Below are 25,011 nucleotides of genomic sequence, written 5' to 3' on the forward strand. Positions count from 1 at the left end.
ATAACGGTTGGCCGGTCGCCGTGTGGGTTAGGATTTATTGGTTTCGAACAATTTATTTACAATTTAATAGGCCTTCAATGAACGTGGGGTACGCGTGGCAAGGATAAATGGAATAGGTTCAAAGTGGAATCACATTTCCAAGAATATTTATTGGCAGCAGTGTGTGTCGTGGCATTCAATGAAACCATTAACTGGACGTCCTGTTCGCTGTGAACAATAGTTTTATCATAAACGATCAGCCATCCACACGCATCATCCGCACGGCATATGGTTTTAATAACGCATATTACCGGGAAAGCAAACCTGCCTTCACTCAGCGCTATTTACATTCTACAGCTACATCCACCCAATATGTTGGGTTGGAATCGATTAAAAAGAACATCTCCTCGTCAGTAGCACCCGCTGGCGAACGGGTACCGTGCCGGAATGAGGATACCGCCAACGGGTTTCCTAAACAATATGTTACCCTTTTCCGAGAAGTTCGGATTCCATTCCACTCGCCTGCCAGCCCCATCCAGCAACTATTATTGTCAGCGAAACCGAACACATTCAGTAGCACGACAGATGCGCTTACCGGAGTCGTTTCCAAACAGCAACCTTCCTTAATTTTGTAACACACTGTAAACATGTATCGAGCCGAGACAAAGAAGGGAAGCGTGTTTATCGGTGATATTAGTTTGTCGAGAAGTTTCTTTTTACGCCCAGCCCACCCGCCCGTGTTTCCTTTGCCCTGGCGACCGGGAAACGTCCTCAAGAAACGCACCAGAAGATTGTGGATGGATCAAATCTGTCCCACTCAACCATAATCGGTCGACTGACGATCCAACACAGCCCCGGGCAAAGACTACCTCGGAAGTGGTGCAAAGTTTCGGTTTTCGGTTCTGCCACTCCTAGCCTCGGGTTGGGGTTTGGTTGAGCAGCGCCATATACGGGCGGCAGGAATCAGTAGCTTAATGACTGATAACTTTGGGGATTAATTGAAATAGTTTTTGTAGCGGAAAAGCTAATCGAAGCTTACATGAGTTTGTAAAGGCTTTCGAGAAAGTTGGCCCAATATCGTCAATCGATTGATAAAGCTTGACAGGTGGGAACAATGGCACCATGGTGTTGGCAGGACTTATGTATCAGCACTAAACGTAAGCAGAACGTTGCATATCAGGTTGCAGCAAGCATGGGAATAGTTGCAAAAGTGAGCAAACATTCCTGCTGACTGCTGTATGAAGGTAGCTCTGGAAGTAGGACAAAATTCAACAGAACAACAATACTGAAGATGGGATTACATTTCAACTTTAGATGAAAGAACATTCCTCGAAATCCATATCATATTGTCAGTGTTTGTCGCTACTGTGAACATACAGACACCTCAACGAACTGTACACTTTTGCTGGAATCAAACACGTACAGGGTTTTGGATCGTTTGGAAAGAGGGTTCATGTTTACCATCAATATTGTACATGAAATCAAATCAACGTATGGAAAAACTTTTCCCGCTGAGAGTGTCTATCAATGGGAAAACCCCTTTCATCTACCCATTGTGTGTGTATGTGTGTGTGTGTGTGATGGAATAAAACTTTACCTTTGATTTATCGATAGTATTATAATCGAAATTGAACAAATCAAATCAATGTCACGGGCAGACTGATCTGAATTCCCCAAAAGATTGGAAAAAGTCTGATCGAAAAGATACAAAGAAAGAAATAATGGGTTCGTTAGGTCGACATTGAGCTTAAAATTTAACGTTAAAGAAACATACCCACAAGAAGATCTGCAACTTTCGTATATTGCCATCAAGAAGGGAAGAAATAATCTCCATATTAGTGTTTTCTGTATGAAATACTAATAACTAACAATAATGGGACAATCATGCAATTTTTTATTTTTTTTGGTAAGGCGAGTACAACTTGGTCATATGTAATCTAAACATCAAATGAGAAAATGTAGCCCAATTTTACATCCTAAGCACCATAATAATGAACAGTACATTAATAATTCCCCGAACATGCTTCATGAGTTTAGCAATCTCTTCACGTACCCAATCACTCTAAGTACGAATTATCGTCTCACCGGGAGCACCACCTACTTGTCGGTTCAACAGTATCAAAAAACAAAATACGAAGAAAAAAAAACACGAAATCCCAACACTAAATCAGCGCAAACGTACGACCAAAGTTTGAACACACTCCGCACTACGATTAGGAAGTGGATCAGATAATTGTTTGATAAAACGAACCTCAACAGATCGACCTTTCCCCCTTGCGCTTCACTTTTCTTTTATTTTACCCAACGCACACACACGCACAGAGATACAAACACACCAAAACTTTGCCAGCGTCACAACCAAACAACCGCAACGGGAGCGAACTCTCGCGGGGGCTTGCTGGACGGGCCGCAAAACGCAGGACAAGTTTCGGGATAAGCTTCAATAACACAAACCGACTGGTGCGCGCGTACACACACACACACACGCAGCAGTACCGTACGCGCGAATGCTTAGTCATTCGAAAACAGCGTTTTTGTGCCACAGCTGACTACACAAGATCCACCCTACTCTGCACCCCTTCCAGCACCGAACAGGGCCGCACATTCGCGAAGCGTAAAAGCAAAAAGCGCGCGATGCTGCTGCTGCTGCTGCTGCTGCCTTTTCGGCTCGGTTGCGTCTGAAGTGGAAAGGTTTCGTTTAACCGGTTGATTGAGTTGCTCGCAAAACTTGTTTGAAGTGAAACTTATCTTTTCTGATCTCCCATCGGAACTCTTCTCTTACCCCCCCCCCCCCCCCCCATTTTACGGGATAACTGGCCCCGCTCGCCCGGCCTCCTTTCTGCAGGTAGAGAAGTCTTTGTCCGTGGCTCGTAAGCCGCCGATGCTGCGGTACCGGTGTCCTTTTCTCGCGCTGGCAGCGTGCACGCGAAAATGCGAACACGCTGCACAGATTTCTTCCTCCGATCAGCAAGTCGCCCGGACGAGACCCGCGAGAGTGCTGTGCAGATCGGGTTGATGTTTTGTTTTTCTTCTTTTTCCTTTCCTCCTTCGCTCGTATACTTTTGAAGCGAACAAAACTTTCTCCTTTCGCCGTAGCGGGCCAGTTTTTATCAGTTTTTACGAATCATCTCACTGTGTGTATGTGAGTGTGTATGTGAAAAAAGAAAATGCAGACAGGCAGACACTTCGGGACGCTACCATTCGAGTGTTTGCCAGGGCAGGGCTAAGCAACTAAGACGTTCGATCTTAAGCGCAGTAGCTCAGAGCGCGCGTCTGGAACAGACAGCTGCCGCTGTCGTAGTTTGGCCTTCTTCGTACGCCTTACACGGCGCGCCAACATCGGACGGTCGGATTGATGGAGTGGGGGCCGATAGTCGCGTGATCCCCAAGCGCCACACAGAGCCACGACCTGTCGAATGCAGAGCATCCACCGGCAAAACCGGCTGTGGCACATTTTATCACAAAATTGGAATGACACACGCGACGACAGTGAGCAAACCGAGCTGTGTGTGTGGAGGGGAGAAAGATAGATGGGGAACAAAACGGTTACTGCTGCAAGTGGAAATCTGTGCAAAACTCGTCCGAACACCGTTACGTCAGTCTCCGTTCGGTATCAATCGGTTGTAGGATTATAAATGTATTTCTTCCACCCCGTTTCGGATGCTGGAGATGACGCTTAGGGCAAGCGGTACCAGTTTTGTAAATGCTCTTCGCCTCTCCAAAAGAATGGGGGACGCTCAATGACGCTCAAATGAGTTGGGAAGGAACGTTAATAAAAAACCCTCAATGCTAGAAGTAGAGAGGAGTGACCGTGCCCAGACGTTCTTGGTGCCGTCTTCTGCTGCTGCTGCTGCTGCTGCTGCGTTCGTCTTGCTACTTCGCCGTACGAATCGAACGAAACGATTTTGTAGAATCAAATTAACAAATCATAAGCAGAGCACGGCTGGTAGCGGTGGATGGTCGGCGGCAAGTGCAGGGTCGTTTCGGTTTAAGGATAATCTTGTTTGCCAAAAGGACCTCGGGCCAAATTAATTGGATTATTAAGAAGGTGCAAATGAGCATCCCTGCTTTCCCGGAGTCGTAAGCCATTTGTCAATTACGTTGAGTCGGGTGGAGAGCGACCGAACACACGCCGAGCATTGACGTTGAGTGAAAACAGTTTCCCAGGGCAAATGGGGCCGTTGTGCTTGCTTGTTCGGGTATAAAGATCATTCTCGTCTTTTGTGCAGTAATGAAGCGCAATGGTATAGTTTGGTGATGATTTTTGTTTTGTTTTGCCTTCTCCTGTGTCAGTCTCACACAAGTAAGCAAAATGTGTGTGTTTGGGTATTGAATAATACTGAACCTGATTTGATTCTATGAATAAAATTAGTTGGTTTCATACATCACAATGGTCGTGTAGGTTTTTCGAAGGAACTGATAATTTACTTGAGTTGACATACCCAAGGGAGTTTGAAAATGCGTCTCTTGAATAGCTTACGCAGTATTAAATTAAAAATATATATAAGCAATATATTAAACACTATAGTAGAAAATCAATATCAAGCCATAGTCCTAGCGTACAGTTTTAGTACTATTGTGATAATTAAAAAAAGCATTATGCCCAAAATGAATATATTTATTAACAGCTGATAACATGTCGTTGAACAGCTATGATATACTTTCAATCCAATCACAATAATTTACAATAAATTTTTCGCGTGATCTACATGATTTTTAACACGTTACAAGGCAAAAAACAAACTTACAAACTTTAAACGAATTTTAGATCCTCGTTAATGCCTTTTTTATGCGTTGCCAACTAGTTTTTTTCCAATGATTGGATTTTTCTGTCATGATTTATTGACTACTTTCTTAAAATTTGTTGACTCATTTGGTTTAAAAATCAGTTTTGGGACGATGCCAAAAAAGGTTTGACACTATTTGTCTAAAATATCTGTAAAACGGTCAATAAGTCACGGATTGAAAAATATAAAAATTAGGAAACAGGCAATACATCGTGCAAAAACATTCTAAAAACCTACAAAAATCGGATTTAAAAAAAACCTAAAAGGCATAAAAAAGTGAAAAGTTACAGTTTATTTTAAATTTAATGTGCCATGTGAAGCGGAAATCGAACTATTCTTCGAGTTATGAGCAGACGAAACTTAAAACCATTCTAAAGAACAGCCAGATATATGTACACACGATTATGCAAACCAAAAAGCAGGTTTTCATATTAACCAAAACATTAAAAAAAACCTGGATGTTGTCTTAACTGCATTTTCTTTTCTATTGTTGTGCGTAGAAAGCAATCGTCTGTCAAACTCATCAAAAATACAGCACCCAACGCCCAACTGACATCGTCCGCAACATCCCTCCTAAATGTTGGTTTTTATAATGGGAAGTAAAAGAAACATCATTGCAGCCTTTTCATCGCACAATTGCACTGTTCCCTTTAAATAGCACAAACAAAAAGGGTACATTAATTATGTTCCCAAACAAAGAAAAAAAAACACCATGCTTTCCAACCACCTTTCAGCCACAGTTCACGGCTGTGCGTCCTGTGCGGGATGCTGTGAACGAAACAATTGTCAGAAGACGCTCATTTCAACCTCAAAACGGTGGACGAACCCCAAACCGACAAACCGTTGTCGAGGTGCGCGCTCGCTCACACACACACACCCGAAATTGTGTACCATAATTCAACCAAATACTTCACCATTCATCCTAATTCAGTTGTGATTTGTTTGCCCTGGGGGCCCTCGCCCCACTCCCCGCCGGCCGTCTGCTGGGAGAAAAGCGATTCCTACCCTTGCGACGGCTGTCGCTTCCCGTCCGCAAGAAAGCGCGCACGAAGCGAACGGAATCAAAATGGGGCTTTTTCCGGCTCGATTGCGTGGGCATGGCCAACTACTCTACTCGCCTCCCCCCCCCCCGCCATTGAAGCCCACTCAAACCGTTTCCATCGTACCGAAAAAACACGGTCCTTGTCGTCCCTGCCTGAAATCAATCATTTGTAATGTATCGTCGAATAAATTGTCGAAACACTTCACCGCGACCGGGCAGAGAGTTCGGCGAGCGGGCGGTGTTGCTCACCGTGTTTGCCGCGCCTGCCGAATCGGAACGGAACGGTTGGGAAGCTCGTTTAAATGTCCGGAATAAACTTCTCGCCCCGTGGTTACAGTGGATGGGAGGGCCGGAGCGGGAGCCGGGGGAAAACTTAGGGGTCGTACGGTCGTGATGGTCGAAAAAAGGGGTTGTATTGAATTTTTCTACTTCTTCTTGTATTGCTGCTGTGTTGTATTTTTAGTACACGAAAAGTGGCCCGTAAAAGTCCCACGTGGGATCTGGGTGGCTGGATATCGCGCTCGTGCTACGATGTTGGCTCTCTGCTCAGGAGGAGGAGCCGATGGGAGGCGAGCGGAGCAGATGGGACAGATGGGCAACCAGACTGTGAGGAGGAAGGGGGTTGGTTGGGATCGAAACGTTCGAGGCAATGTGTATTTAAATTGCTAATATTGACAAGGATGTATCGTTCCTCCCATCGGGACAGAAAAAAGGGGCCGGCGTGTGCTGGTGGTGGTCGTGCCATTGCCTGCCCGCCAACCGTCTGGCGTGCTGTTGCTAAATTTGATGATGTGTTTCATCTTTTGCGTAAACTCGTTTTGTGTGTGTGTGTGGCGGGGGTTTTGTTATTCTCCGGCGCGGCAACGGCCCGCGCAGACGGACGGTTTAGCTTGCAATTGATTTTGCGTTCTCCGAACCACGCGAATCAATCGATTATATTTGACTACTATTGAAATATTAAACACGATGGAAAGCCATCCTCAGCTCGCCACCGCCGTGCAGGGAGAGTCCGCGGGCGGGCAAAAAAGCGTTCGATTGACGTTTGTCGAATGGATTAACCATTGTTGAAGGCACAAAGTGGTTTCTACCCGCGTTCCGTCTTTCTTTTCATTTGATTATATTGTCAAGAAGCTGTACAAACAAAGCACTGTTACATTCTATAACATTCGTCACACTCCCTTCTACACTTCGGTTTGTTGGATAGGAAGGATTTATTTTACTATTGTATGGCATTTGTAAAGCTTGCCAGGAGAATTTTGTTACTATTTACGTTAATAGTTGTGCCACATACTTTAAACTTAAAATGTCTTTCAATAGTAGTTATATTTTCCGCACCGAGTCTGAACTCGTTGGGAAGCGCCAAGACAGGAGGATTTTACCGTCCGACTTGGCTTGGAACAGACAAACAACTTAGTCTTTGAGTTCTTGTGCTTGAAAGTCGATTTATTCATGCTTATTCCTGACTTATATACTAATTTTCTGCTGATCGATCGCGATCAGCAGTTTTTATTTGGTCGATATTGTTTACATTAGATTTGCTTACAATTGTTTTCGTTCGGTCGGTCAGTTTCCAGGCCGTGATGACCTAATTATGCGGCGCTGTCATCAACATCCTGACCCCCGTAATTCCTCGTAGAGGGGTTACTATTTGGTGACGGTTTAAACGGCGGGGGGCGTAAAGTGTACATTTTAGCTCGTACTTGTTTGATAATAAATGCTATGGTTATTCCTAATATTAAAGTGGCGACGCAGGCTATTGTACTTGTAATTATTATGAGGTAGAGCTGATCCATATTTGTTTCTTCTTTTTGCTCTGCGCTTAAATTCAGTATTTTGGCCAGCGGCTTGAAATACATTTTTGTTTCTACAGCTTCAATTTTCATGGTTGGCTGGATTTCTATGTTCTTGGTCTGTATTTTACAGTCTTGGCTAAGTGTTATTACCCCAGCTTGATACGCGGGATGTGTCAGTGTTTTGTTACATTTGAGGTATATTTCGTTAGGATGAGAAGAGTAGTATAGGATTTTGTTCGGCTGGGAGAGCTTTACAAATTTGGTTATTGAGTTTTTAATTGGTTTTATACCACACAAGCATTCTGTTTTTATATGTCTGAAAGATGAGGATATACAATCCAAATCTCTTCTAACGGCTACATCGGAGGACACGTGATGAGTGCTATTGTATCGCGTAATATCTGTAGGGTATATATAGTGTATATCGTTTATAGCTATTACATTTTCATCTAAGTCCAGAGTTGTAAAGTTTTTTAGGTTTGGTATTACAGTGATATGGAATATTTCGAATCTCTCTTGCGAAACGATGACGTTTTCAATATGTACTATTATTTCTCCCCTAAATAACTCTTTGCTAGAAATTCGGGGGTGGTCTAGAATTGTATACCCATCGGGTAACCTTGATTGTATCTTCTCGGAAATTTTCGTCGAGTCGAATATGCTAAGGGGCTGGATTTCTAACTCTAGATACCTTGTCGTAATGTATTGTACTATGTCTTCAGCTAGCATGATTGTTTCTGTGACATGCTTTATAAGTACGTTTTTTTTGTTTTCATTGAAGCTTTTATTAAGACTCTTAATACCTTCGTTCATGTGGTCTATTTTCATATTTAGTTTGTTTCTAAGTCTGTCACCCTGCTTGATTTTATGAGTCATGTCTTCCGATATATGTTTCAATTTCTGGTCTTCATAAGCTCTAAAGAGGGCTAACTGTTCATCAATATCGTCTTCTCCAAATAGAATACCTTTCAAAAATCCAAATATGCCGCTAGATCGTTTGGTTCGTCTTTTTACTGCAGTCTGTGAGAGTTGAAGTGCGTGTCGAATGTTTTGTTGTAATGTCAATTTCAAATTTAGAAGATTAGTGTCCATGTCACTCAGTGCCTTGAATACTGTGGTCACCTCTTTCTCCATTGTCAGTAAAGTCTCTGTGTCATTTTCGGGGTGTATTTTCGTGTGGAAGGTTGTTTCCCACACACCCCTTTTCAAGAGAAGCGTTCCTTCGTGGTCGAAGAATATACCAGCTTCTTCAACTGGTTTAACTGAAAGATTGTCTGTTAGTTTCCATGCGGCTAACAGGCTTATAATGCATAGATACCGGGCCATTATAAGGTTTTACGAGATGCTTCCTCCTTTTTGCAGGAGGAGTTTTTAATTGTTCAGCTAATTTCTTGACGTAGGCGATGTTGACCGGTCTTTTAACTCCCCACGAAGGTACGTCTGCAATTTTCTTGCCCTTTACTTCTAGTACTGATAAGTTGATAACAGGGCGTTTGTATTCGCCGTTTTCAACTTTAATCTTTGCGGATCTAACTTGCCCGTCTTTAGCGGGATAAACTTCTACTACCCGGCCCTTTAACCACCTACCCACGCGTTGTTCGTCTGGGAAGACGACTATGTCATCAGGTTGTATTGGGTCTGAGCGTTCTATCCACTTTTCTCGTTTGGCTAATGTTGGGAGGTACTCCTTCAACCAACGTTCCCAATAGTTTTGGGTGATAACTTGTGCCTTCTTCCAGTTGTTTCTGCTAGCTTCAGCTGCTGAAATCCCGGCTGGCGTAGGTTCGGCCTCTCCGGAACACCCTATCAAGAAGTGAAACGGTGTGAGAGGTTCGTCGTCTTCAGTTTCGAGGGGGATGTGAGTAAGAGGTCTATTATTGAGAATAAATTCGATCTCGATAAAGGCCGATCTTAATACTTCTTCTGGCATATTATCATTATTTGGCAGTAAGCTCTTGACCTCTCGGACCATTCTCTCCCATACACCTCCAAAGTGAGGCGCGGCCGGGGGATTGAAGTGCCATTTGATACCGTTGGTTGCACATCTTTCGACGAGTTCCGTTATTTGCCTGTTTGCCCCAACGAAGTTTGTACCATTGTCACTGTATATGTGACAAATCTTTCCACGCCTATGCTGCACATTTTTTAGGCACATTATGAAGGAATTTGTACTTAAGTCTTTAGCGATTTCTAAATGTATAGCGCGCGTTGTCATACACGTGAATATCGCTCCCCATCTTTTTTCTACCCTTCTTCCGATTGACACTGTCATGGGTCCAAAGTAATCTACACCTGTATGGGTGAAGGGTTTTTTGAACACAGCGGCTCGGCTTTCTGGAAGGGGGGCCATCATCGGGGCAATGGGACGTGCGCGTTCATTTTTGCAACGCTGGCATTTGCTGATCACGCTTCTTACCACGGCCCTAAGGTCGATTACCCAAAACCTTTGCCGGATTGCCGCAATAACTGCTTCCATTTTTTTATGCATATAGCGTTCATGATAGTGCTGTATGATCAATTCTGTCACGTGATGCCTCTTAGGTAATATTATGGGTTGTTTCACGTCATCGGAGAGGTAGCATATATTTGCTAATCGTCCCCTTGCTCGTAGTAGTCCTTCTATTACTTGTGGATTGAGATTCTTTATTGTGCTGTTTTTAGAGACTTGTCCATTGAGTGAAAGCTGAACTAAATCATCTTCGTATATCTCCCATTGTGCCTTTTGCAATAGGAGTTTTTCTGCTTTATCCAGGTTTTCCTTTTCTACTATCGGGGAAAATGCTAATCGCTTGACCTTGCTTTTCAAAAATTCTATATATTTTAAATTGATTGCCAGTGATCTCTTCAGTCTTAGCCAATTTGAACACCATTCGGTTTTTATAAAGTTGAATGTTCTCTTCTCTATGGTTTTAATCATAAGATTTGGACGGATTTCTTCATGAGTAATGATTAGCTTGGGGTCCCTATATTCAATTTCCCTTTGTTTAAGAAATACTGGGCCCTTCAGCCATATAGATTTTCTTGTAACTACCTTAGTTGCTTCGTCTGCAGGATTACTTTCGGAGGAGACCCACTTCCATTGACTAGCATTGGTAGTATCTAAAATCTCTCCAATTCTTACCGCCACAAATTGTTTGTACTTTTGTGGATCGGTATTGATCCATCCTAGGACGGTTTTGGAGTCTGACCAATAATAGTCCCTATCAGTGGTAATTCTTAATTCCTCTTTAACAGTCTCGGCGAGTCTGACTCCGAGTACTGCTGCTTGAAGTTCCAGCTTAGGAATTGAGAGTGGTTTTATTGGTGCCACTCTCGATTTTGCCGCCACTATGTTTACGTCAATCCCCTTTTCTGTTAATGTTCTTAAGTACACTACTGCTGCGAACGCTTTCTCCGAAGCGTCAACGAAAGTGTGTAACTCAGTTACTTCGATATTGCTAGCCACCGAGTAGCATCTAGGTATTTGTATGTGTTCTAGTTCCTTTATTCTTTCCTTCCATCTTTGCCATTGTTCCATTATGCGTTCTGGTACTGGGCTATCCCAATCCAGTTCTGTTTTCCAAATTTCTTGGATGATGACCTTCGCTTGCGTAGTATAGTTTGCCGCTAGCCCCAATGGATCATATATTTTCATCAAGTAGGCTAGCATTTCTCTTTTTGAAATTATGGAACACGGGGTATGCTTAAGCTTATACCTTAACACATCGTTTGTTTTGTCCCAGTATTGCCCCAAAATTTTCTCAAAATTCATATCTTTATTAGAGATGTGCAGCAGCTCTAACAAGCTGCAAACAATAGTTTTCGGACTATCAAGATAATCATCAACATAGTGGTTTTTTACTATTGCTTCCACTGCAGTGGGGTATTTGTCTTTATATTTTAAGGCGTTTTCATTTTTAACGAACTGGGCACAAGCAGGAGAGCATGTGGCACCGAAGGTCATAACGTTCATAACGTATACTTGGGGTTCGTTGCGTGGATTATCCCTGAATAAAAATCGTTGAGCCACTTGATCTTCTTTGCGGATCCGTATCTGATGGAACATCTCCTTGATGTCCCCTGAACAGGCGATAGGGTATTCGCGAAAGCGGATTAATACTCCAAAAATTGACGTAGTGGCGTCTGGTCCGGACAAGAGAGTAGAGTTAAGTGAAATCCCTTCGTTCTTTGCAGCTGCATCGAAAACCAGTCTTGGTTTTGGAGTTGGCTTATTTGGATTGATGACCATAAAATGGGGAATGTAATTGATCTTTGGATCTCTATTCAGCAATTCAAATGGTGTTAGTTTACGAGCGTAACCTTTCTGAACATAATCAGTAATTTGATTTTTATACCAGGTTTTCATCTCGTCATTACCTTTCATTTTCCGTTCTTGACTTTCGAGCCTTCTTAGCGCCTGTGCGTAGCTGCTTGGTAAGGATACATTGGGATCCTTCCAAAGTAGGCCAATCTCATACTGATTATTTGTATATTTCAGTGTGTCATTCATTACACTTAGGGCTCTTTCATGGTCCTTTGATTTTGGGGTGAATTTGGTTTCCCTTACGCCAAATTCTTCTGTTGAAAAAAACCTTTTCATCAGGTCCCTCATTGACTTTTCTTCCTCCTCTTTCTTATCCTGTATTGTGAAAAGATGTTGATTTTCTTTTGCATCACCATCTCTGCACTTTCCAAATACGACCCAACCAATGCGTGTTTTGTGTGCCACTGGTTCATTGGGCGCTCCTGATTTGGACTCCACAGCTTGCGTGTAATAAGCATGTGGAAGTCCTAACAGAATGGTGGGTTTAGCATTTTTGTAGCTTGAAATATTTACCGTCTTTAAGTGGGAAAATTTTCTCTTCAACACGTTTGCATTGATGCTTTGAGTGGGTAGGTCCAGTTCTTTTACTGTCCTAATGTCCTTGACATAAAGCAGCCTGCCGTTTGGACCTCTGAGTTTCAGAGATACCGACGTGCTTGTATCCTCTACCTGGTTGCATCCATTTGTCCACGAGAGTGTTAACGGCTTCCTTGGGCCATGCAGATTTAGTTTCTGTCTTAGGCTTTCTGTCATGAGGCTCGTTGAGGATCCTGGGTCTATCAATGCAAATGTTTCGATGGAGTTGTTTTCGTTATAGACAGTTATTGGCAGAACTTGAAATAGGTATTGTTCCGAGTTTTGATGAAAATTTAAATGTGCTTTTGACGCCGCGCCCATTGAGTTAAATTTTTCTTCATGCAATATGGTGTTGTGTCGTCGTCCACAACCATCCACTGTACACTGCGGCCTTGAGCGACAGTTAATGGCCGCATGGTTAGAGAATTTGCAGCAGTTAGTGCAAACGTTTTTCTCCTTCAGCATTTTCCATCTTTCGTTTACTGAGGCATTCTTTAGCTTGTAACAAGATATGGTTTCATGAGGACGGCTGCAAATTAGACAGCCTTTATTTGAAATTTGATGGCTGGCTGAATAGTGAGTATTCAGCCTCGCCGGTCTGTCTCTTTGACCACCTTCCATAGCAAGAAGTGTGATCGCCACGTCTTCTGTTGGTTTCAACCATTTGCTGAAATCTTTCAAGGTTTTGATTTTGTCACCTTCCTCGTTAAGTGAATCTCTGAGCCACCTGTTTTTAAGGTCCGGAGAGAGTTTTGCGACCAGATCTGTAAGGAGCCTTTGGTCCATCAAGTACTCCGTTTGGTTCAACATGGTCATATTTTCCACCATGTTATTCAGTGCGTTACAGAACTCAATAATCGAAGATGGATTTTCCAAAGATGCCCGTTTAACCACCATAAGGTCTTTTAGTAAGGCGTTAAAAATGCTAACTGGGTTGCCATATAACCTCCCCAATCTTTCCAAGATTGCATCCACGTTACTTGGGTTCAACATCAACCCGCTAACGGATCGCAATGCATCTCCCTTAAGGTGAATTTGGAGCCGTGTAAGGTTTTCCAAATTCGAAAATTTTTCTGTTCGAGTGGTTTCTTCGAACAGTAGTTTAAAACGAGGCCATGTTCTATAATTGCCATAGAAATCCGGAAGTTTTAAAACTGTCTTCTTGCGTGGAGCAAAACCCAAGTTTGCCATTTTATTTACGTTTGTTGTAAGTGTCTGTAGGTCGTCTTGTAGGTGAGTTGTGTCGGATTGGTTATGTATTTCTTCATTTCTTAATATGTCTTCTAGTCTTTCGATTTCCTTCTCACACCTTTCGTTTTCTTCTCTAGTTCTTTTTTCCGCTTCAGTTTTTTCTTTTAGTAGCCTCTCTGTTTGCATTAAGGCCTCCCTATTTCCCTTGCGTTCCTCAGCTATTGTGTAGCATTTTGGACACACATATTTTTTAACAGGACCTTCTAGCTTCAGACATTTGAGATGTAACCATCTGTCACACTCAATACAATTAACTTGTGTGTCCCACTCATCGGGGTTCTTGCATAGCTTGCAATTGCCTTTCGGGTTGCTTTTAAATATGATATCCATACTACTCACTTTGCGTAACCGGTGGATAAAGTAACTGGGCTGTCGCTGCCGATCTGGATGGGTGTCGTCGTGCCGTTGCTGCTCTTACAACGCCCCTGCTTGTCCTCCTCGAGTCGTCTTCAGGTGATCCCCCGCGGTGTCGTCAGTACCCCTGTCTTCTGGTCGCCTTCAGATCCGCTGCTTGGGTAGTATTGCCGCCACGGTTTTTCGTTGGATAATCGGGTCTTCCGGGGCGATGACCATTGGCTACCGATCACCGTATCAACACACGTCAATAAGCTGGACACGTACTACTCCACTAGTTCGCACTCTTATCAACACCTTTATGTTTGTGGTTTCCCGGAAATGCTAAAGCCGGATACGGTTTAGCTCGAAGATTTCTTTTTTGTATGCACGTCCCGTATTGTTACACTCCCCAACTGTTGATCTTTTCTTGATCCGCACATTTACTTGTGTTGTTGTAATTGGAGTACACTGCCGGTGCTTTACGGGAACGTCCGTAAACCGCGGTCGTTAGCGTCTTGTGGGTTTTATTACGTTCTCACTGCGAATGTGTGCCACACGCGTAATTGTTTACACTGCACTTTGTTACTAGTACGCTACGTAATGATTTTCGATCAGATGTTCTCAGGTCGTCCGTTTTAAACGCCCTTTCTGAGGTTGCGTTTCACTGCACACACACACCCCTTTTGTTTTGTTTACAAACCTGTGGTACGACCGAAACGATATAGCGAACGTCGTTTTTTTTTTTTTTTTTTTTTTCACTGCACACACACACCCTTTTTGTTTTGTTTACAAACCTGTGGTACGACCGAAACGATATAGCGAACGTCGTTTTTTTTTTGCCACCGGTGTCTTTATTCAATCACAATATATCGGTGATCGTACGGCGCCTTACTGAATTCTGTCTCTGTACCTTGGACTTCTTAAGCACTGTTTCAGGCGTTTTTTGCACTCGTTTGGTTTGTTGCACTTTACGTTTTTGGATACTATTATACATTCGCGATGTTTTCCGCTTTTATGAACCTTCCTCCGTTGGAGCGCTGGTTGTTTTTCTCTATCGGTCAGGAATACGTTCGTCAAGATCGGAAGCTAACCTCCGACTTGTATGTTCCTGCCGACTCTGGGTTTCAAGATCGGAAGTTAACCTCCGACTTGTACGTTGCGAGGTCTCTACTAGTCCTCTCTGGAGCCACCATATATTTTCCGCACCGAGTCTGAACTCGTTGGGAAGCGCCAAGACAGGAGGATTTTACCGTCCGACTTGGCTTGGAACAGACAAACAACTTAGTCTTTGAGTTCTTGTGCTTGAAAGTCCCTTTATTCATGCTTATTCCTGACTTATATACTAATTTTCTGCTGATCGATCGCGATCAGCAGTTTTTATTTGGTCGATATTGTTTACATTAGATTTGCTTACAATTGTTTTCGTTCGGTCGGTCAGTTTCCAGGCCGTGATGACCTAATTATGCGGCGCTGTCATCAACATCCTGACCCCCGTAATTCCTCGTAGAGGGGTTACTATTTGGTGACGGTTTAAACGGCGGGGGGCGTAAAGTGTACATTTTAGCTCGTACTTGTTTGATAATAAATGCTATGGTTATTCCTAATATTAAAGTGGCGACGCAGGCTATTGTACTTGTAATTATTATGAGGTAGAGCTGATCCATATTTGTTTCTTCTTTTTGCTCTGCGCTTAAATTCAGTATTTTGGCCAGCGGCTTGAAATACATTTTTGTTTCTACAGCTTCAATTTTCATGGTTGGCTGGATTTCTATGTTCTTGGTCTGTATTTTACAGTCTTGGCTAAGTGTTATTACCCCAGCTTGATACGCGGGATGTGTCAGTGTTTTGTTACATTTGAGGTATATTTCGTTAGGATGAGAAGAGTAGTATAGGATTTTGTTCGGCTGGGAGAGCTTTACAAATTTGGTTATTGAGTTTTTAATTGGTTTTATACCACACAAGCATTCTGTTTTTATATGTCTGAAAGATGAGGATATACAATCCAAATCTCTTCTAACGGCTACATCGGAGGACACGTGATGAGTGCTATTGTATCGCGTAATATCTGTAGGGTATATATAGTGTATATCGTTTATAGCTATTACATTTTCATCTAAGTCCAGAGTTGTAAAGTTTTTTAGGTTTGGTATTACAGTGATATGGAATATTTCGAATCTCTCTTGCGAAACGATGACGTTTTCAATATGTACTATTATTTCTCCCCTAAATAACTCTTTGCTAGAAATTCGGGGGTGGTCTAGAATTGTATACCCATCGGGTAACCTTGATTGTATCTTCTCGGAAATTTTCGTCGAGTCGAATATGCTAAGGGGCTGGATTTCTAACTCTAGATACCTTGTCGTAATGTATTGTACTATGTCTTCAGCTAGCATGATTGTTTCTGTGACATGCTTTATAAGTACGTTTTTTTTGTTTTCATTGAAGCTTTTATTAAGACTCTTAATACCTTCGTTCATGTGGTCTATTTTCATATTTAGTTTGTTTCTAAGTCTGTCACCCTGCTTGATTTTATGAGTCATGTCTTCCGATATATGTTTCAATTTCTGGTCTTCAGAAGCTCTAAAGAGGGCTAACTGTTCATCAATATCGTCTTCTCCAAATAGAATACCTTTCAAAAATCCAAATATGCCGCTAGATCGTTTGGTTCGTCTTTTTACTGCAGTCTGTGAGAGTTGAAGTGCGTGTCGAATGTTTTGTTGTAATGTCAATTTCAAATTTAGAAGATTAGTGTCCATGTCACTCAGTGCCTTGAATACTGTGGTCACCTCTTTCTCCATTGTCAGTAAAGTCTCTGTGTCATTTTCGGGGTGTATTTTCGTGTGGAAGGTTGTTTCCCACACACCCCTTTTCAAGAGAAGCGTTCCTTCGTGGTCGAAGAATATACCAGCTTCTTCAACTGGTTTAACTGAAAGATTGTCTGTTAGTTTCCATGCGGCTAACAGGCTTATAATGCATAGATACCGGGCCATTATAAGGTTTTACGAGATGCTTCCTCCTTTTTGCAGGAGGAGTTTTTAATTGTTCAGCTAATTTCTTGACGTAGGCGATGTTGACCGGTCTTTTAACTCCCCACGAAGGTACGTCTGCAATTTTCTTGCCCTTTACTTCTAGTACTGATAAGTTGATAACAGGGCGTTTGTATTCTGCTGCAGTTATTTTTGTTGTTTTAGAGATGTGCAGCAGCTCTTGTTGTGAGGATCTATCATCTGGGATGCTTCTTATTACCTCCTGACAGTTAGAAACGAAATTTCTCATAAAGAAATGCGCTCTATCATGTATGAGGCAAACCTCGTTAATAGTCTTGATTGCATCATTGATAGTCCGAAAACTATCAAGATAATCATCAACATAGTGGTTTTTTACTATTGCTTCCACTGCAGTGGGGTATTTGTCTTTATATTTTAAGGCGTTTTCATTTTTAACGAACTGGGCACAAGCAGGAGAGCATGTGGCACCGAAGGTCATAACGTTCATAACGTATACTTGGGGTTCGTTGCGTGGATTATCCCTGAATAAAAATCGTTGAGCCACTTGATCTTCTTTGCGGATCCGTATCTGATGGAACATCTCCTTGATGTCCCCTGAACAGGCGATAGGGTATTCGCGAAAGCGGATTAATACTCCAAAAATTGACGTAGTGGCGTCTGGTCCGGACAAGAGAGTAGAGTTAAGTGAAATCCCTTCGTTCTTTGCAGCTGCATCGAAAACCAGTCTTGGTTTTGGAGTTGGCTTATTTGGATTGATGACCATAAAATGGGGAATGTAATTGATCTTTGGATCTCTATTCAGCAATTCAAATGGTGTTAGTTTACGAGCGTAACCTTTCTGAACATAATCAGTAATTTGATTTTTATACCAGGTTTTCATCTCGTCATTACCTTTCATTTTCCGTTCTTGACTTTCGAGCCTTCTTAGCGCCTGTGCGTAGCTGCTTGGTAAGGATACATTGGGATCCTTCCAAAGTAGGCCAATCTCATACTGATTATTTGTATATTTCAGTGTGTCATTCATTACACTTAGGGCTCTTTCATGGTCCTTTGATTTTGGGGTGAATTTGGTTTCCCTTACGCCAAATTCTTCTGTTGAAAAAAACCTTTTCATCAGGTCCCTCATTGACTTTTCTTCCTCCTCTTTCTTATCCTGTATTGTGAAAAGATGTTGATTTTCTTTTGCATCACCATCTCTGCACTTTCCAAATACGACCCAACCAATGCGTGTTTTGTGTGCCACTGGTTCATTGGGCGCTCCTGATTTGGACTCCACAGCTTGCGTGTAATAAGCATGTGGAAGTCCTAACAGAATGGTGGGTTTAGCATTTTTGTAGCTTGAAATATTTACCGTCTTTAAGTGGGAAAATTTTCTCTTCAACACGTTTGCATTGATGCTTTGAGTGGGTAGGTCCAGTTCTTTTACTGTCCTAATGTCCTTGACATAAAGCAGCCTGCCGTTTGGACCTCTGAGTTTCAGAGATACCGACGTGCTTGTATCCTCTACCTGGTTGCATCCATTTGTCCACGAGAGTGTTAACGGCTTCCTTGGGCCATGCAGATTTAGTTTCTGTCTTAGGCTTTCTGTCATGAGGCTCGTTGAGGATCCTGGGTCTATCAATGCAAATGTTTCGATGGAGTTGTTTTCGTTATAGACAGTTATTGGCAGAACTTGAAATAGGTATTGTTCCGAGTTTTGATGAAAATTTAAATGTGCTTTTGACGCCGCGCCCATTGAGTTAAATTTTTCTTCATGCAATATGGTGTTGTGTCGTCGTCCACAACCATCCACTGTACACTGCGGCCTTGAGCGACAGTTAATGGCCGCATGGTTAGAGAATTTGCAGCAGTTAGTGCAAACGTTTTTCTCCTTCAGCATTTTCCATCTTTCGTTTACTGAGGCATTCTTTAGCTTGTAACAAGATATGGTTTCATGAGGACGGCTGCAAATTAGACAGCCTTTATTTGAAATTTGATGGCTGGCTGAATAGTGAGTATTCAGCCTCGCCGGTCTGTCTCTTTGACCACCTTCCATAGCAAGAAGTGTGATCGCCACGTCTTCTGTTGGTTTCAACCATTTGCTGAAATCTTTCAAGGTTTTGATTTTGTCACCTTCCTCGTTAAGTGAATCTCTGAGCCACCTGGTTTTAAGGTCCGGAGAGAGTTTTGCGACCAGATCTGTAAGGAGCCTTTGGTCCATCAAGTACTCCGTTTGGTTCAACATGGTCATATTTTCCACCATGTTATTCAGTGCGTTACAGAACTCAATAATCGAAGATGGATTTTCCAAAGATGCCCGTTTAACCACCATAAGGTCTTTTAGTAAGGCGTTAAAAATGCTAACTGGGTTGCCATATAACCTCCCCAATCTTTCCAAGATTGCATCCACGTTACTTGGGTTCAACATCAACCCGCTAACGGATCGCAATGCATCTCCCTTAAGGTGAATTTGGAGCCGTGTAAGGTTTTCCAAATTCGAAAATTTTTCTGTTCGAGTGGTTTCTTCGAACAGTAGTTTAAAACGAGGCCATGTTCTATAATTGCCATAGAAATCCGGAAGTTTTAAAACTGTCTTCTTGCGTGGAGCAAAACCCAAGTTTGCCATTTTATTTACGTTTGTTGTAAGTGTCTGTAGGTCGTCTTGTAGGTGAGTTGTGTCGGATTGGTTATGTATTTCTTCATTTCTTAATATGTCTTCTAGTCTTTCGATTTCCTTCTCACACCTTTCGTTTTCTTCTCTAGTTCTTTTTTCCGCTTCAGTTTTTTCTTTTAGTAGCCTCTCTGTTTGCATTAAGGCCTCCCTATTTCCCTTGCGTTCCTCAGCTATTGTGTAGCATTTTGGACACACATATTTTTTAACAGGACCTTCTAGCTTCAGACATTTGAGATGTAACCATCTGTCACACTCAATACAATTAACTTGTGTGTCCCACTCATCGGGGTTCTTGCATAGCTTGCAATTGCCTTTCGGGTTGCTTTTAAATATGATATCCATACTACTCACTTTGCGTAACCGGTGGATAAAGTAACTGGGCTGTCGCTGCCGATCTGGATGGGTGTCGTCGTGCCGTTGCTGCTCTTACAACGCCCCTGCTTGTCCTCCTCGAGTCGTCTTCAGGTGATCCCCCGCGGTGTCGTCAGTACCCCTGTCTTCTGGTCGCCTTCAGATCCGCTGCTTGGGTAGTATTGCCGCCACGGTTTTTCGTTGGATAATCGGGTCTTCCGGGGCGATGACCATTGGCTACCGATCACCGTATCAACACACGTCAATAAGCTGGACACGTACTACTCCACTAGTTCGCACTCTTATCAACACCTTTATGTTTGTGGTTTCCCGGAAATGCTAAAGCCGGATACGGTTTAGCTCGAAGATTTCTTTTTTGTATGCACGTCCCGTATTGTTACACTCCCCAACTGTTGATCTTTTCTTGATCCGCACATTTACTTGTGTTGTTGTAATTGGAGTACACTGCCGGTGCTTTACGGGAACGTCCGTAAACCGCGGTCGTTAGCGTCTTGTGGGTTTTATTACGTTCTCACTGCGAATGTGTGCCACACGCGTAATTGTTTACACTGCACTTTGTTACTAGTACGCTACGTAATGATTTTCGATCAGATGTTCTCAGGTCGTCCGTTTTAAACGCCCTTTCTGAGGTTGCGTTTCACTGCACACACACACCCCTTTTGTTTTGTTTACAAACCTGTGGTACGACCGAAACGATATAGCGAACGTCGTTTTTTTTTTTTTTTTTTTTTTTTTTTTTTTTCACTGCACACACACACCCTTTTTGTTTTGTTTACAAACCTGTGGTACGACCGAAACGATATAGCGAACGTCGTTTTTTGCCACCGGTGTCTTTATTCAATCACAATATATCGGTGATCGTACGGCGCCTTACTGAATTCTGTCTCTGTACCTTGGACTTCTTAAGCACTGTTTCAGGCGTTTTTTTTGCACTCGTTTGGTTTGTTGCACTTTACGTTTTTGGATACTATTATACATTCGCGATGTTTTCCGCTTTTACGAACCTTCCTCCGTTGGAGCGCTGGTTGTTTTTCTCTATCGGTCAGGAATACGTTCGTCAAGATCGGAAGCTAACCTCCGACTTGTATGTTCCTGCCGACTCTGGGTTTCAAGATCGGAAGTTAACCTCCGACTTGTACGTTGCGAGGTCTCTACTAGTCCTCTCTGGAGCCACCATATATTTTCCGCACCGAGTCTGAACTCGTTGGGAAGCGCCAAGACAGGAGGATTTTACCGTCCGACTTGGCTTGGAACAGACAAACAACTTAGTCTTTGAGTTCTTGTGCTTGAAAGTCGATTTATTCATGCTTATTCCTGACTTATATACTAATTTTCTGCTGATCGATCGCGATCAGCAGTTTTTATTTGGTCGATATTGTTTACATTAGATTTGCTTACAATTGTTTTCGTTCGGTCGGTCAGTTTCCAGGCCGTGATGACCTAATTATGCGGCGCTGTCATCAACAGTAGTGATGTAGCCAATGCGTTATAGCATTATTTTAGTATTTTAAAACGCTCAATAAGCAAGGTACTTAATTATATTCCGAAGGAAGCTGAATGTGTTTCAAAGCAAACCAACAAACTATTTGCCTGTATGCGACAAATGGGCAAATAAATTAGCAAACACAATTCGAATCATTTTGCATACTTTCAGGGCGCCCCAGCGAAATGAATTATGAGTTGCAGCACAATTTTCTGCCCACCATTTCCGCCATTTACACAAAATCAATTTCACTATAACATCAATCTTAAAATGACTCATGCGACCCCATTAACGCACCACTGTACTGTTCGCTGGCACTGGCTGCTTCCTCCTCACGGACCCACAGATCGATAGGCAGCAGGGGTACGATCGATACTGCTGATAAAAGCCAAGCTCGGCCAGTGCCAGTGGCAGCAAGGATGCTGGGATAATACACCTGTGTTATGCTTCACCGTCCGTAAGGATACTACTGCCAACTAGCAGCACAATCAGCTCGTTATCCACCCAACACACTTAGTTACACTGCGACCTGCGTGTAGGGGGGAGGGGGGGGGGGCAAAGGTTCCGTCGGGCGGAGGAGGATGGGGAATATATCTTGCGTATCAGATTGTAGGCAGGAAGGTTTCCTGCCGCGTGCACGGAGCAAGGAAGGACGCCCCAGAGCTCAACGGATGAGCTATCATAGCCCGCAGCCCACGGCACATGCTTATCCCTTTCAAGATGATGCACGTAATATCGTTTAGAAAGATGCTTCAAAGTTTAAGTAGAGAGCGTTTAATAAAAATCCAATAAAGACGCAACGGGGTCGATAGGCAATGCCCTCGAGGGGGGCGTATGGAGCGGAGGAAAGGGCACGGGGAAAGGGTACCGCGTACCAACGCAACCTGAAGTGCTTCTAAGCACAGGTCTGCAGGCGTGTGTTCGTGTTAGCAGCAGCAGTTTTTTTTCGCTCCTCACTTTTCTTCTCGAGCATTCCCTGCGGAGGAGTGTGTTTTATCGCAGCGGGGAATTGTTGTAGCATTTTATTCCTACTTTTTCCGCAAACAAACACGCACACACACGCAGGCTTTTGCAGCTGAAACTGTGCTTTAATGCTGTATCTTAACGCTTCGGACCACTTTCCAGCAGCACTCGGGTCGCTCCAGTTGCAACGCAACAAACAACAAGCAGAGTGTGAAAAGTGTAGCATTTTAACCAGCAGCATGGTTCGTCATTTTTACTCCGCAAGCACTTTATTAAATGCTTCCCATCTCGTGCGTCGTGCCTGTGCCACTTTGCCGCTTTGCAGTCGCTGCCGAGGGAGATTCCTTCGCCATCCACGCAGAACGTCTAGTGCGCAGCGAGTGCAAATTTAAGAAGCTCTTACCGAAAATTCGACTCGTACCGGAACCGGTAATGAAGGATGCTGCCAAAATTAATCCACAGACGATAAAGTTCCACTGCGCAGCGATGGAATACCTCATGGTTACGGAACCCGGCTGGCCGTGCGTTGCAGTTGGACCGGGTTACGGCATTCAGTGGCAAGAAATCGCTCTCCTCCGGGGACCACTTACCAAAACCACTGCCCAATCCATACACACACTCTGCACTATTCGCGGTGGAAGGCGCCGAGGGAGTCGATTCCGTGCGAAACACTCCACCAACGGATCAGCCAGCCAACATTAGCGGTATAATGTGGGGCCGATATATTTCATATAATCGCCAAAAAAACACCTCTTTTTCGGAATGAATCGCCGTTTCGCTTTACCAATGCCGTCACCACCGAAGCAGTTGAATTATTATGCTAATTCAAGCCTCGCACTGATCCGCACTACTGGCCCACCGGGAATGGCCTGAGGTGGTGGTGGTGGAGGCTGCCGAGCGAAAGAAGCTACACCACAGTGCTTCACAGTCGTGGAACGTTTCGGTGGGACCCGAACTGCATGGTACACGGGTTTCGCACGTGACAAAAGGATGACTCTCTCTCTGCACTCTATGGCACACTCGAGAAAAAGTGGCACCCACTGTAATTAGATGCAATGGGTTTGAAATATTTTTAAAGTGCACTCCACACCCGCGCAAACACTTTTCCCCGAGCTTTTCAATGGTTCCGCATGCCACTCACTGCACTTCACGCAACAAACTTGCTTCGAGATTTTCACCGCCGCTCTGGCCACTTTTCACTTCGCTCTCGTTGGCATCTGCTTGCAAGTATCTGCCACGGTACTACTTTGCGTTGGTTATTGCTATGACTTTGGGGCAACAAGCGACACACTTTCCTGGCCAGCAGAACTACACCGTGCTGAAATCACCACATCACCACGGGCACGCTGATTTTTCCGTCACTCGCCCGCAAACACTCTATTTAACTGACACCACGCTCAAAACAAACGCGCCTACCCCTGCACGGAAGCGCCTGTTGTTTACACAACGGATCTTGACACTTTGTTTTGCCACCCGAACTGCCCCCTCACACGACAAAACACGGCCTGGGCGGCGGCGGCGGCAGCGGCTGCAAACGGACGATAAGCCTGACCAGCTGTAGTACCACCGCGGTGGGCTGCCCTGCGCGTCGTCGATTTGTCTGGCCACTGGGGCGGCCGGTGACACGCGTCGTTGCCACTGACTGTTGACATTGCGGTACGGTTGCTACGTTTTGTTTCTGATGGCATCAGCGAAAGTGTGAGCTGTCACATTTTATTGCAACATAACCATTTTTTTTTGTTGGTTGTTGTTTTCTTCTTATACACACCACACGACAGACACGGCGACGCGCTGCTGCTTATCAACAAGGAGCATTACGGAGCACGATTTTGCGATGCAAACATGTTCACATACACACCGAGCCCCCGGTGCGTCACACGTGATCGTTATGAGAGAACGAAACACACACACCCACACAATCTCGCAGCAAATTGGGTGCGATACGGTTTGATGGTTTTCCCGTCGTACTATCCAATATGACACCACCAGCACTGTGAATGGGATGGCCGGGCCCGTACGAGCCGCGAGACGAACGCTTTTACTCCCTCTGCCCGAACGCGGTCAAGGATAACGCGATACTGAACGGAACATCAGGCCAGCATCGCCACCGGAAGCGTGTACAATGTGTATGTGTATGTGTATGGTGCGCTCTCCTCCATCGCAGATAGCACTCCGACGCCAACTCCTTCCTTTGCACTGTGACCGGAGAGCGAGAGTGCTGCTGAGAGTGTAACTGACATTCGGAGAAAAGTAGCGTGAGCGAAGAGCAATAGTGGTACACGGGGGCGAGCGAAACGCCATCTACGCTCTGCTATACTGCTCGAACCCGGACGCGGGCGAACTGCTGTTTACTACAGCTGCTCGACTGTGCGCGCCCCACTCGTGGCCCGTTTTGTTGCCCGTCGTTGCTGAGCAACGTTTTTCATTCGGAGCGGAGCGGAGAGCGGAATGTTTCGAATGGTTTT

At 43.8% G+C, this 25,011-nt stretch overlaps 1 protein-coding gene across 2 annotated transcripts in view; it reads right to left on the reverse strand.

Annotated features, from left to right (window-relative positions):
• LOC1273129 (tyrosine-protein phosphatase 99A) overlaps positions 1-24,621 on the reverse strand; it is a 57,672-nt gene extending 33,051 nt beyond the window's left edge. For both annotated transcript variants that reach the window (XM_061645571.1, XM_061645570.1), the window contains exon 1: positions 22,950-24,621. In XM_061645571.1, the coding sequence (XP_061501555.1) occupies positions 22,950-23,046 (97 nt within the window). In that variant the 5' untranslated portion in view covers positions 23,047-24,621. The remainder of the gene's footprint in view (positions 1-22,949) is intronic.
• Between the last annotated feature and the right edge of the window lie 390 nt (positions 24,622-25,011).

This window comes from Anopheles gambiae, chromosome 2 (assembly GCF_943734735.2).
Source record: "Anopheles gambiae chromosome 2, idAnoGambNW_F1_1, whole genome shotgun sequence".
In the NCBI taxonomy this organism is placed as follows: Eukaryota; Metazoa; Arthropoda; class Insecta; order Diptera; family Culicidae; genus Anopheles; species Anopheles gambiae.